We start from the raw sequence: 15,458 nt of genomic DNA on the forward strand, positions 1-15,458 counted from the left end.
TTACGCTGGTGCTAGTTCGTGCCTGTCTAGTAGGATGTTTAAGTGCACCACTTCCTAATAAATCTTTCACATTTGGAGGAAAAAGAAGGAAAAAAAGAAGTTCCAAATGCTTCCATTGGTTGGAAGAAAAACGTTTTTTTTTTTTTTTTTGAAAGAAATGTATGTATATGTAATACACATTTTACCGAAACAGCAATCATGAAACATTAAACAAACATATCTTCCACAAATTCGAATCTACTTTACCCAATCCTACGGAAGTTCCATGTTCCCAAATGCTGCCGGTTTTAGTACGTGCCTGTATAATGGATGTTCAAGTGCATTTCCTATTAGATCCATCTTTCACATTTTATTTAAAAAATCCACATTCCTTCTTGATGCATTTCACCAACCCCATTTAAATTCTTTATGTTTAATTAAAACTAATCATTTATTCATGTATTATATGACCATTATAATTATTTTTATTATAAATCAAGTTGATAGGTCTAATTTAATAAAATTTTTATTATTACTATTAATTGATAATATTTTAAAAATAATAGCAGACCAATTATTGTAAAATATTTTTTAAAATTTACATTAGTGTAATAATATAAAATTTTAAAATATTTATTAATTAATACTAGTATTATATGAATTAATACTATCAACATAATTGATATTACTATTTTTTAGAATTAAAAATTAATTATATAATTAAAAATTAAATTTATTATTAATATAATATTAAAAATATAATTCTAGATGTTATTTTCTAGAATTAGAATTATTATATAATTAGAAACTAATTTATTAATTAATATACTATTTCATAAGATAGAATTAGTATCATTATATGATTAAAAAACTATTTATTAATTATACAATATAAAATTTTAATTAATATTTTATTTTTTAAGATTGGAGTCAGTATTTAATTAGGAATGTAAATTATTAATCAATAAATTAATAGAAAAAATTATAAAATTACACATCAACTTGAATCCCATTTATCAAAAACAAGTACAGATATCCAAACAAAAATTATATGTGTCCAAAATTAAGCATATATATATAAAAAAAAATTTAGTCTCAGATATTTATGTTTATGGATAAATTAAGGAATTTAATTATTTTTTATTATTTTCTTACCCTAAGTTATATAGTTCTTTTTTATGAGTAATAAATTCTCCAAATAAGTTCTATAGAAGTGGTGATATAAGTAATATTTGGATTCTATTATATTTTAAAGCGATTAAAAGAATATCTTAATTTCTTTTTAAAATATAATAAATTAATATTTATTTTCTTTTATGTTTATTCATTGAATTAACTGTGGCCTTAATATTGTGATCAACGTTGGCTTTAAGAATAATTTTAAATTAATTTTAATTTTAAAATTTTAAAATTTTAAATTTATAAATAAATATATTAAATTTTATAAATTTCAAGCAAGTATTACTGAATTTAATGCAAGGACCAGCCACTACTCCGTAGTGAATTTCTTGAATTGATCCAACGTGTTGAAAAACTCCGAATAGTCGGAATTAAGTACCAGCCAGGGAAAGGTACAGACCTTTCTTTTGGTCATTAACTTTACACCTGATGGGGTCCTTGAATAATCACCTCTACCAATAGATAATTTGACCGGATCCGTCTTACTCAACTGTGTTGTGTTGTATAAAATAATTTTATATATCTAACATGTGGAGTTTTTAGTTTTTTCTTCAATTGTATTTGTTTTTTTACTTGGATACAAATTGACTGAGTTAAGAGACAAGCTTTTATCAACATAGAATTACATAAAAGATTGACTAGTCTCCGCATTATATTCATATCATTCATAGTTTTATAAGTTTGAAAAAACATATTATTTATTTTATTCAAAAAGATATCAAGTATGATCACCAAAATAATTAGCTTAATTCATACAATTCATCCATAAATTTAGAATGCACAAGACAATAGCTCTGCTCTTATTAGATACTGGACTGCAATAACTTGCTGTCCTTTCAGTTACAAAATTTACAATGTCCTTTTTATTTAAGCCATCTATTTTCATGGCAGGACATACACACTGCAAGAGAGTAATCTGTCTATCAAAATAATGGTAACCATATTTGGTTTAGGTTTCCATGGACAGGGTGAACAATGATTTGTTTAAGGCTCGGATCCGATCGCCTCACATCTAACACCAATCCATTATACAAATTTAAAATGGTTCCATCATTCTTGAACATCCATCGTTGGCCAGAGGATGCAGGGCCACAAGAGAGGATCTTGACAACTGTTCCTTTTATATTAGCATCAGTTGTAAGGCAATTATCGCGGTTTTGCTGAGGACGTATTGAACCATCTGCATAAAGAGCCCATTGTTGTTCAGCCTTTTCACTGGTACAGTCCTCTAACCATACTTTTCCACTATTTGCTTGCAAGCACATGCCATATAGCCCAACAATGGTTGTCACAAAAGGTTGTGTATTATTAGTAGGAAGCCAACCTTGACTAACGGCATAAATGTTGGTTTGCACTGTAAGTTTGGTACCACTGTTCCCTGATGTGGCTGCCAAAACTAGACCAGATGTGGGATTTATGATGGTTCGATTGTCCCATATTTGCCAACGAGTGGCACCAACTGTAGCGGTACTGCAATTATATATCACCACCTGCTGTCCTGGACTGGACTTGGAAATGGTCAAACACTTGCCATTAGATCGAATAGTGCTATCTTTTCTCAAAGTCCATAACTGATTCCAATCTGTATTAGATTTGCAAGGCCACAATTGTATTGGGTTTCCATCGAAGAATTCTTCACCTGTAACATCAACACATAGACCATTTCGACCTACGATACGCACTATGGGCTCAGGATCCATACAAACATCAGCATTAAAATTTGGCACCACTGGCCTTATAAGCAAAGAAAACTGTGACGACGGTGGAGGTGCGCATCTATACACCATGAGAGCTATGATAGGGATTAATATACTCACATCGTACACATTGAATTTGGAACCGTTACGTCTTTGCAGTTGAATTGGACTAGCAAAGGCTCCTTGGTTAGACTCTTGAATTGCAGTGGAAAGTCTCCCCCAACTATTCTCAAGTGTAATTACGCTAGGATCTGGTGCAGATCTTCGGTTGTACCTAATTCTCGTGCGCATTTCTCCCTCAATGTACTGGAATCTTGCTGCTTCTGAAATCATTTGGATGCAAACCATAAAGGAACGAGCCAGAGTTGGAATCTGAGTGCCACAAGTACTATAATAATAAAGCGCTGAGATAGCGTCCTCTAATGGACCAGTTCCCAACTCAATATTTTCTCTCAGACCTCCAAGTTGTTCAAGTCTATCATAATTACCACCAAAGGCGAATGTAAATGAATTTTGAACATCCGTGAAAAGATGAGTGATTGCTTCTGCATCTTCTTGATTGTCAGGATGAAAGAAATAGGCGCTATTTCCAGCGCGGCAGCCGACCACATATGCATTGGTGACATCCAGTGCTAATGTAACAGAAAGCTCTGCATGATTTGAGAGTTCAACTAAAATAAACCGTTGGCTTATAGGCAAACCAACTCTGTTTGGCAACACTGGTATTTCATGTCTCACATCACCTCCAGTTGTTAAATGACTGCGCACAGCTCTGATAAAGTTTGTGTAGCTTTCCACAGTGGCATCTGCTGTGGTAAAGTTTATAATTGGGTATTGTTTGGGGAATATGTTGTTATCCTCTAATGTGAAAGACCACCCTGAGGTGGATCCAAAACAAAGCCATGTTGCCACCGCATACATCCATATTACAATAGTATTTCCTCCCGGTTTCATCTTTGATTGCAGCAATTCTTGGAATTTTATTAGCTGTCCAAATACATTAGCATTTTCATAAGAATGAACTTATAAAATTAATACAGAAAAACATTAATACATTTTTTTATATAAAGAAGACCACAAATACTTTATCAATAAAAGTGAACTTGTAAAATTAATTATAAAGAGAAACTTGATTATTTATTTAGTGTCACCTTAGTAAAATCTATAATATTGCTTTGCATTTTTTACCAAAATCACATAGTTTAGTCGGTATTCTCATTTGTGATGATTGAAGAAGTTTTAATTTTAATTTTTCTTTCTACCATCTATATTACTAATAGCCTGCAATTCATAAACTTTGGATGAGAAAGAAAAAAAGAAAAGAAAAAGAAGATCTAGCTATTTAATGATTTAAATCAAACAAATAATACCTTACAATTTATATATATTTACTCTTGTTTCTTTAATTGGTTGCTCTCGTTTAAAGATAGAACTTAATTATAAATATATTGAATCATAAAATCAAAAACATTATATGGAGTGATAGAAGATGATGATATATGAAGTCATAATGATAAGAAGAAGAGATTTTTCTCGATCATTACAGTAGCAGTAATAATGATCCCAAAAGAAAAGAGATATATATGAAGTCAGGTAGAATAACATTAATTGAAAACAAGTAGGAAGTTTGAGAAAGTCGTAATACTTACAAAGTGAGCAGCTGAGGAAGAAAGCGGAGGAATATGAGATGGTTTTAGTGACCACATTTCTTCCCCTTTTTATAGAGAAAAGCTAAATCTTTTATTATTTAATAAAATATAACTATTATTATTAATTTAATAACACAATAAATCAGACAATTCAGTTATGAAACAATTTCTATACGACAAATATTAGCTTATTTTCTTTCATCTATATATAAATACACATTAAAATGATCATATAAATATATAAAAATATGTGTCTATGTGTTAATAAATTATAACTTTTTTAAAAAATTTGTATAAGACATCTCAAAATTTATGCTCTTTGAATCTCTTTTTAAATTGCATAAAACATCTCAAAATCACGGACTGTAATTTCTTTTCTTAGGTTCTAACAAGACATCTCAAAGTTTGTGCTTATTATTTTAAAGAGCAAGAACTCTAAAAAGTAAAAGTAAAAAAATTTATTTCAGTCCAATGCAATCTTTATAACATCTCAAGAAAAAAAAAAAAAAGCACATCCAATACATTTTTTATATTTCAAGTTTTTCAATTATGAAAAGCTTTCATATATAGTAAGATTCTAATGGACTGTTTTATAGAGAAAGGATAAATTTTTATTTTTTAATGAAATAGATTTATTATTATTATTGAATAACTTAGCAAGATAATTCAATTTTGAAAAATTTCCAGATGACAAGTTTTAGCTTATTTTTAGTCATTTGAATACACGTACACAAATTAAAATACTCATATAAGCATATAAAGATACGTGTATTTATGCATCGACATGTTGCAATTTCTTATTAGGTTGCTGCAGGCCGATGCATGTGTTTATATTGTGTCCTTATTATCAATTTACTTCAGCTTAGTGACATATTCTAGCTGTAACAAGTACCAAGATTTGTTATTATACATCTCTTGTTTTACTTCAGTTCAGTTTTATAAGAATTTGAGATTTGTTAATCTATTGCTATGTTTTATTAGTTCTAGGTAGGATATTTCCATCACCTAAAATTTTATTGCTTTGGTGGTTTTTCAAAATAAAATTGATTATAAAAAAAAAGACATCTTAAAGCTTATATTCTTTAAATTTTATTTTAGATTGTATAAGACATCTCAAACTCACAGGTTACAATTTCTGTTTAGTTTGCATAAGACTTTCTCAAAGTTTGAGCTATTTACTTTAAAAAGCAATAATTTTGAAAAATACTGAAATATTAAGAGTAAAAGGTTTTATTTAAGTGCAATACAATCTGTAGAGCATCTCTAAAGAAACGTTATCCAATACATTCTTTATATATCAAGTTTTTTTATTATAAAAAGTCTTCTCATAAAGTAACATTCAAATAAATCGTTTTAAAGAGGAAAAGGTAAATTTTTTATTTCTTAATGAAATATATTTATTATTATTAATTGAATAACTCAGCAAGATGATCCAATTTTGGAATAAATTCCAAATGATAAGTATTCGCTTATTTTCATACATCGCAATATACGTTGAATATGTATATTTATGCATCGATAGGTTGCAATTTCTTCTTAGGTTGCAGATGCATGTGTTTCTATTGTGTCCTTAGTATCAATTTATTTCAGCTTACTGGCATATTCCAGCTATAATAAGTTCCAAAATTTATATTATTATTATGCATTTTTTGTTTTACTTCAGTTCAGTTTTGCAAAAATTTAAGATTTGTTCAATATCTTGCTTTGTTGTATTAGTACTAAGTGAGGTATTTTCATCACCTAAGTATTATTGCTTTACTGTTTATGCTCTTTAAATATCTTTGTAAATTATATAAGACATCTCAAACTCACGTGTTATAATTTCTTTTTAGGTTATATAAAACATATCAAAGTTTGTACTTTTTATTTTAAAGAGCAAAAATCTTAAAAGTAAAAAGTTTTATTTCATTCTAATGCAATCTTTAGAGCATCTAAAAAATATATATATCTAATACATTCTTTATCTATCAAGGTCTTCCTATAAAGTAAGATTCAAATGGATTGTTTTAAAGAGAAAATGCATTGTTTAATGAAATATATTTTATTTATTAATTAAATAATTCAAGTAAGATGATTCAATTTTGGAATAATTTCTAAATGACAAATATTAGCTTATTTTCATTCTTCTCGATATATGTACATAAATTAAAATATTAATACAAACATATAAGAATACATGTACCTGTACATCGACAGGCTGCGATTTCTACTTAGGTTGTTACAGACCAAAACATGTGTTTCTGTCATGTCTTTAATGTCAGTTTATTTCAGCTTAGTGGCATATTCCAGTTGTAATAAGTGTCAAGATTTGTATTTTTTTATTATGTATCTCTTGTTTTATTTCAGTTCAGTTTTGTAAGAATTTGAGTTTTTTCAATCTCTTGCTATGTTGTATTAGTTCGTAAAAAATTCTCATAAGCTAAAGTTTATTGCTTTGGTTTTTCTTCTCCTCATTTATCTTAATAAAATGAAATTGATTAAAAAAAAGACATCTCAAAGTTTATACTCTTGAAATTTCTTTTTAGGTTGTATAAGACATTTCAAACTCATAGGTTACAATTTCTTTTTAGGCTATATAAAACTTCTCAAATCTTATGATTTTAATTTCAAAGAGCAAGAATTTTAAGAAATACTTAAATATTAAGAGTAAAAAGTAAGAGTAAAACATTTGAATAACTTACCAAGATAATTTCAACTTTTGGAAATTTTCCAAATGATAAATTTTAGCTTATTTTCAGTCATTTCAAAACACGTACACAAATTAAAATACTCATATAAGCATATAGAGATACGTGTATTTGTGCATCAACAGGTAGCAATTTCTTCTTAGCTTGCTGCAGACCAAAGCATGTTTTTATTTTGTGTCCTTATTACCAGTTTTACGTCAGCGTAATGCATATTCTAGCTGTAACAAGTACCAAGATTGTGCTTTATTATGCATTTTTTATTTTACTTCAGTTTAGTTTTGTCGAAATTTGAGATTTGTTTAATCTCTTGCTATGTTATATTAGTTCTAGGTAGGATTTTTTCATCACCTAAAATTTATTGCTTTGATGGGTTTTCCTCTCATTTAACTTAATAAAATAAAATTGATTATAAAAAAATACATCTTAAAGTTTATACTCTTTAAATTTTATTTTAGGTTGTATAAGACATCTCAAACTCACAGGTTACGATTTATGTTTAGATTGCACAAGACTTTTCAAAATTTGAGTTATTTACTTTAAAGAGCAATAATATTAAGAAATACTAAGCTATTAATAGTAAAAAAAATTATTTAAGTACAATACAATTTTTAGAGCATCTCTAAAAAAACACTTATCAAGTTTTCTAATTATAAACGTCTTCCCATAAAGTAATATTCAAATAGATTGTTTTAAAGAGAAAAAGGCAAATTTTTTACTTCTTAATGAAATATATTTATTATTATTAATTGAATAACTCAACAAGATGATTCAATTTTGGAATAAATTATAAATAATAAGTATTCATTTATTTTTATATATTGCAATATATATACACAAATTCAAATACTCATATAAACGTATGTATATCTGTGCCGACAGATTGCAATTTCTTCTTAGATTGTAGACGCATGTGTTTCTGTTGTGTCCCTCCTATTAGTCTATTTCAACTTACTGGTGTATTCCATCTATAATAACTTGTAAGATTTATATTTTTATTATGCATCTCTTGTTTTACTTTAGTTCAGTTTTGCAAAAATTTGAGATTTATTCAATCTCTTGCTATGTTGCATTAGTTCTAAGTGAGATATTTTCATCGCCTAAAGTTTATTGTTTTACTGTTTATGCTCTTTAAATTTCTTTGCAGATTATATAAAATATCTCAAACTCACATATTACAATTTCTTTTTAGGTTGCATAATACCTCTCAAAGTTTGTACTCTTTATTTTAAAGAGTAAGAATTTTAAAAGTAAAAAGTTTTATTTCATTTCAATACAATCTTTAGAGTATCTCAAAAAAAAAAAATACATATCCAGTACATTCTTTATCTATCAAGGTCTTCCTATAAAGTAAGATTGAAATGGATTATTTTAAAGAGAAAAAGACATTGGTTAATGAAATATATTTAATTTTATTAATTGAATAACTCAAGTAAGATGATTCAGTTTTGGAATAATTTCTAAATGAAAAATATTAGCTTATTTTCATTCATCTTGATATATGTACATAAATTAAAATACTCATACAAGCATAAAAGAATACATGTATCTGTGCATCGACAGGTTGCGATTTCTACTTAGGTTGTTGTAGACCAAAATATTTGTTTCTGTCATGTCCTTAATATCAGTTTATTTCAGCTTAGTAGCATATTCCAATTGTAATAAATTTCAAGATTTGTATTTTTTTATTATGCATCTGTTGTTTTATTTCAGTTCATTTTTGCAAGAATTTGAATTTTTTTTTAACCTTTTGCTATTTAGATTGCATAGGACATTTCAAACTAATAAATGAAATTGAGTTTTGGATATTTTCATCAGCTAAAATTTTTTACTTTGGTTTTTCTTTCCCAAATTTATCTTAATAAAATGAAATAGATTAAGGAAAAGATATCTCAAAGTTTATATTCATGAAGTTTCTTCTTAAGTTGTATAAGACATTTCAAACTCACAGGTTACAATTTTTTTAGGTAGTATATCACTTCTTAAATTAATCTTACTTTTAAAGAGTAAGAATATTGAAAAATACTTAATATTAAGAGTAAAAAATTTCTATTTTAGTCCAATACAATCTTTAGAGCATCTAAAAAAAATGCAAATCTAATATACTCTTTATATTTCAATTTTTTTAATTATAAGTCTTCCTATAAAGTAAGATTCAAATGGATTGTTTTAAAGAAAAAAAGGCATTGTTTAATAAAATAAATTTATATTTATTAATTGAATAACTTAGCAAGATAATTCATTTTTGGAATAACTTTAAGATGACAAATATTAGCTTATTTTCATTCATCTTAATATACATATACAAATTAAAATACTCATATATGCAAATAAAGATACATGTATATGTGCCTCGACAAATTACAATTTCTTCTTAGGTTGCTCCAACCTAAAGCATGTGCTTTTGTTGTGTTCTTACTATCAGTTTATTTCAGCTTAGTGGCATATTCCAGTTTTGATAAGTTTCAAAATTTGTATTGTTTATTATGCATCTCTTGTTTTACTTGAGTTCAGTTTTGCAAGAATTTAAGTTTTGTTCAATCTATAACTATGTTGTATTAGTTCTAGGTGGGGTATTTTCATCGGCCAAAGTTTATTGCTTTGGTGTTTCTTCCCTTCATTTATCTTAATAAAATGAAATTGATTATATATAAAAAAAATACATCTCAAAGTCTATGCTCTTGAAATTTCTTTTTAGGTTATATAAGACATCTCAAACTCACAGGTTATAATTTCTTTTTAGGTTGCATAGAATTCTCAAAGTTTGTGCAATTCATTTTAAAGAGCAACAATTTTAAGAATACTTAAATATTAGGAGTATAAAAGTTTTATTTTAGTCCAATGCAATCTTTAGAGCATCTCTAAAAAAACACATATCCTTACATTCTTTATACATCAAGTTTTTTAATTTAAAATAGTCTTCCTATAAAATAAAATTCAAATGAATTGTTTAAAGAGAAAAAGGCATTGGTTAATGAAATATATTTATTAATTGAATAACTAAACAAGATGATTCAGTTTTGGAATAATTTCCAGATAGTAAATATTAGCTTATTTTCATTCATTTCAATATACGGACACAAATTAAAATACTTAAATATGCAATAAGGATACCTGTATCTGTCTCTCGATAGGTTATAATTTCTTTTTAGGTTGCTAGAGCCTAAAGTATGTGTTTTTGTTGTGTCTTTATTATCAGTTTATTTCAGCTTAGTGACATATTTTCAGTTGTAATAAGTTCCAAGATCTGTATTTTTGTTATGCATCTCTTGTTTTACTTCAGTTCAGTTTTGTAAGAAGTTGAGTTTTGCTCAATCTCTTGCTATGTTATATTAGTTCTAGGTGGGGTATTTTTATCACCTACAATTTATTGCTTTTGTATTTCTTCCCGTCATTTATCTTAATAAAACGAAATTGAGAATCAAAAAAAAGACATCTCAAAGTATATATTTTCAAAACTTCTTTTTAGGTTATATACGACATCTCAAACTCACAAGATCCAATTTCTTTTTAAGTTGCGTATGCATTCTCAAATTTTGTGCCTTTCATTTTAAAGAGTAAGAATTTTAAGAAATACTTTAATATTGGTAGTAAACAGTTTTATTTCATTCCAATGCAATTTTTAGAGCATCTAAAAAAATACATATCCATTATATTCTTTATATATCAAGTTTTTTAATTATAAAAAGTCTTCCTATAATTGAATAACACGGTAAGATGATTGAGTTTTGAAATAATTTCCAAATGACAAATACTAGCTTATTTTTCATTCATCTCAATACACGTATACAAATTTAAATACTCCTACAAGTATATAAGAATACGTATATCTGTGTATCGACATGTTGTAATTTCTACTTAAGTTGCTACAGACCAAAGTATGTGTTTCTGTCATGTCCTTAATATGAATTTATTTCAGCTTAATGGCATTTCGAGTTGCAATAAATTTTAAAATTTGTATTTTTATTATGCATTTCTTATTTTACTTCAGTTCAGTTTTGCAAGAATTTAAAATTTATTCAATCTCTTGCTATATTGTATTAGTTTTCGCTAGGGTATTTTCATTATCTAAAGTTTTTGGTGTTTTTCCCCTTATTTATCTTAATAAAATGAAATTTTATCAAAAAAAGACATCTCAACATTTATTTTCTTTGAATTTCTTTTTAGGTTGTATAAGACATCTTAAACTCACATGTTATAATCTCTTTTCAGCGCAAGACTTTTCAAAGTTTGTGCTCTTTATTTTAAAGAGTAAGAAGTTTAAGAAATACTTAAATATTAAGAGTAAAATTTTTTATTTCTATTCAATGCATAGAGTATTTCCAAAAAAAAATATTTAAATACTAAAGAAAAAAAGTTTTATTTTAATCTAATCCAATCTTTAGAGCTTCTCGAGGAAAACATATATCCAACATATTATTTATATATCAAGTTTTTTATTTAGAAAAAGTCTTCCTCTAAAGTAAAATTCAAATGGAATGTTTTGAAGAGAAAAGATAATTTTTATATTTTTTAATATAATATATTATTAATATTAATTAAATAACTCAACAAGATAATTCAGTTTTTAAATAATTTCTTAGATGATAAGTATTAACTTATTTCATTCATCTCATACACGTACACAAATTAAAATACTCATAAAAGCATATAAAGATATGTGTATTTGTGGATCGATAGGTTACAACTTCTTATTAGATTATATAAAACATCTAAAAGTCACAAGTCACAATTTCTCTTTAAACAGCAAAATTTTTTAAGAAATACTTAAATATTAATAGTAGAAAGTTTTATTTCAATCCAATACAATCTCTAAAGCATCTATGAAAAAAAAAGGTATCTCCAACATATTATTTATCTGTAAAAAAATTTTAATTATAAGACTTCTTTCTATAAGGAATTCCATATGACAAGTTTTAGGTTATTTTCAGTCATTTGAATACATATACACAAATTAAAATATTCATATAAGCATATAAAGATATGTGTATTTGTACATCGACAGGTTGTAATTTCTTATTAGGTTGTTGCAGGCCGAAGTATGTGTTTATATTGTGTCCTTATTATCAGTTTATTTTAGTTTAGTGACATATTCTAGCTGTATTAAGTACCAAGATTTATTATTATACATCTCTTGTTTTACTTCAATTAAGTTTTGTAAGAATTTGAGATTTATTTAATCTCTTGCTATGTTTTATTAGTTCTAAGTAGGATATGTTTCTCACCTAAAATTTTATTGCTTTGGTGGTTTTTTCAGAATAAAATTGATTAAAAAAAATGCATCTTAAAGTTTATATTCTTTAAATTTTATCTTAGGTTGCATAAGACATCTCAAACTCGCAAGTTATAATTTCTATTTAGTCTACATAAGACTTCTCAAGGCTTGAGCTATTTACTTTAAAGACCAATAATTTTAAGAAATACTAAATATTAAGAGTAAAAGATTTTATTTAAATGCAATACAATCTTTAGAGCATCTCTAAAGAGACGCTATCCCATACATTCTTTATATATCAAGTTTTCTAATTATAAAAAATCTTTCCATAAAGTAATATTCAAATAGATTGTTTTACAGAGAAAAAGGTGAAATTTTTTATTTTTTAATGAAATATATCCATTATTATTAATTGAATAATTCAGCAAGATGATCCAATTTTGGAATAAATTCCAAATGATAAGTATTCGCTTATTTTCATACATCGCAATATACGTACACAAATTCAAATACTCATATAAGCATATGTATATCTGTGCATCGACAAGTTGCAATTTCTTGTTAGGTTGCAGACACATGTATTTCTGTTGTGTCCTTACTATTAGTTTATTTCAGCTTACTGATACATTCCAGCTGTAATAAGTTCCAAGATTTGTATTTTATTATTGATTTCTTGTTTTACTTCAATTCAGTTTTGCATAAATCTTAGATTTGTTCAATCTCTTGCTTTGTTGTATTAGTTCTAAGTGAGGTATTTTCATCACCTTAACATTATTGCTTTACTGTTTATGCTTTTTAAGTTATATAAGACATCTCAAACTTACATGTTACAATTTCTTTTTAGGTTGTATAAAACTTTTCAAAGTTTCTACCTTTTATTTTAAAGAGCAAGAATCTTAAAAGTAAAAAGTCTTATTTCATTCCAATGCAATCTTTAGAGCATCTAAAAAAAATGCATATCCAATACATTTTTTATCTATCAAGATCTTCCTATAAAGTAAGATTAAAATGGATTGTTTTAAAGAGAAAAAAAGACATTGTTTAATGAAATATATTTCATTTTATTAATTGAATAACTCAAGCAAAATGATTCAGTTTTGGAATAATTTTTAAATGACCAATATTAGGTTATTTTCATTCATCTCGATACACGTACACAAACTAAAATACTAATACAAACATATAAGAATACATGTATCTATGCATCGACAAGCTGCGATTTCTACTTAGGTTACTGCATATCAAAACATGTGTTTCTGTCATGTCCTTAATGTCGGTTTATTTCAGCTTAATAGCAAATTTCATTTGTAATAAATTTCAAGATTGTATTTTTTTATTATGCATCTCTTGTTATATTTCAGTGCAGTTTTGCAAGAATTTGAGTTTTCAATCTCTTGCTATGTTGTATTAGTTTGTGGAATATTCTCATCAACTAAAGTTTATTGCTTTGGTTTTTTTTCCCCTCATTTACCTTAATAAAATGAAATTGATTAAAAAAAGACATCTCAAAATTTGTACTCTTGAAATTTCTTTTTAAGTTGTATAAGATATTTCAAACTCATAGGTTACAATTTCTTTTCGGGTTGTATAACACTTCCCAAATTTTATGATCTTAATTTTAAAGAGCAAAAATTTTAAAAAATACTTAAATATTAAGAGTAGAAAATTTTATCAGTCCAATGCAATCTTTAGAGCATCTAAAGAAATTGCATATCCAATATACTATTTATATATCAATTGTTTTAATTATAAGTCTTCCTATAAAATAAGATTCAAATAGATTGTTTTAAAGAGAAAAAGCCATTGTTTAGTGAAATATATTTATTTTTATTAATTTAATAACTTAGCAAGATGATTCAGTTTTGAAATAATTTTCCGATGACAAATATTAGCTTATTTTTATTCGTCTCAGTACATATATACAAATTAAAATACTCATATATACAAATAAAGATAGTGTGTATATGCCTCGACAAGTTGCAATTTCTTCTTAGGTTGTTGCAGCCCAAAGCATGTGCTTCTGTTGTGTCCTTACTATCAGTTTATTTCAGCTTAGTGGCATATCCCATTTGTAATAAGTTCTAAGATTTGTATTTTTCCTTATGCATCTTTTATTCTACTTCAGTTTAGTTTTGCAAGAATTTGAGTTTTGTTCACTCTATAGCTATGTTATATTAGTTCTAGGTGGAGTATTTTCATCAGCTAAAGTTTGTTGCTTTGGTGTTTCTTCCCTTCATTTATCTTAATAAAAAAAGACATCTCAAAGTTTATGCTCTTGAAATTTCTTTTTAGTTTGTATAAAATATCTCAAACTCACAGGTTATAATTTCTTTTTAGGTTGCATAGGAATTCTCAAAATTTGTGCTATTTATTTTAAAAAGTAAAAATTGTAAGAAATACTTAAATTTTAGGAGTATAAAAGTTTTATTTTAGTCCAATGCAACTTTTAGAGCATCTCTAAAAAAACACATACCCAGTACATTCTTTATAAATCAAGTTTTTTAATTTTAAAAAATCTTTCTATAAAATAAGATTCAAATGGATTGTTTTAAAGAGAAAAATACATTGTTTAATGAAATATATTTATTTTTATTAATTGAATAACTAAAAAATATGATTCAGTTTTGGAATAATTTCTAGATAACAAATATTAACTTGTTTTTATTCATTGAAATATACGTATACAAATTAAAATACTCATATATGCATATAAGGATACGTGTATCTGTCCCTCGACAGGTTGCAATTTCTTCTTGGGTTGTTGCAGCCTGAAGTATGTGTTTTCTGGTGTATCCTTACTATCACTTTATTTCAGCTTAATGACATATTTCAAGTTGTACTAAGTTCCGAGATTTGTAATTTTATTATGCATCTCTTGTTTTACTTCAGTTTAGTTTTGCAAGAAGTTGAGTTTTGTTCAATCTCTTGCTATATTGTATTAGTTCTAGGTGGAGTATTTTCATCACCTAAAGTTTATTGCTTTGGTGTTTCTTCTCCTCACTTGTCTTAATAAAATGAAATTGAGAATCAAAAAAGACATCTCAAAGTATATGCT

The 15,458-nt window shown here is 26.5% G+C and overlaps 1 protein-coding gene across 1 annotated transcript; it reads right to left on the bottom strand.

The window, feature by feature from the left end:
* Positions 1-1,928: 1,928 nt before the first annotated feature.
* LOC8273267 (agglutinin-like) lies at positions 1,929-4,655 on the bottom strand. The gene is made up of 2 exons (XM_002534174.3): positions 4,505-4,655; positions 1,929-3,842 (listed from the first exon to the last, which is right to left on the bottom strand). The coding sequence occupies exons 1-2, from the start codon at positions 4,559-4,561 to the stop codon at positions 2,082-2,084; spliced, it is 1,818 nt and encodes a 605-aa protein (XP_002534220.2). The 5' UTR covers positions 4,562-4,655; the 3' UTR covers positions 1,929-2,081.
* Between the last annotated feature and the right edge of the window lie 10,803 nt (positions 4,656-15,458).

Source organism: Ricinus communis, chromosome 8, assembly GCF_019578655.1.
Source record: "Ricinus communis isolate WT05 ecotype wild-type chromosome 8, ASM1957865v1, whole genome shotgun sequence".
NCBI classification, from domain to species: domain Eukaryota; kingdom Viridiplantae; phylum Streptophyta; class Magnoliopsida; order Malpighiales; family Euphorbiaceae; genus Ricinus; species Ricinus communis.

Excerpts from the sequence above, each read along its gene's own strand:
- LOC8273267 (XM_002534174.3), bottom strand. The coding sequence starts at position 4,561 with ATGTGGTCACTAAAACCATCTCATATTCCTCCGCTTTCTTCCTCAGCT. Across the intron at positions 3,843-4,504 it reads CTTCCTCAGCTGCTCACTTT|CTAATAAAATTCCAAGAATT; the intron begins GTAAGTATTACG and ends GTATTTGGACAG.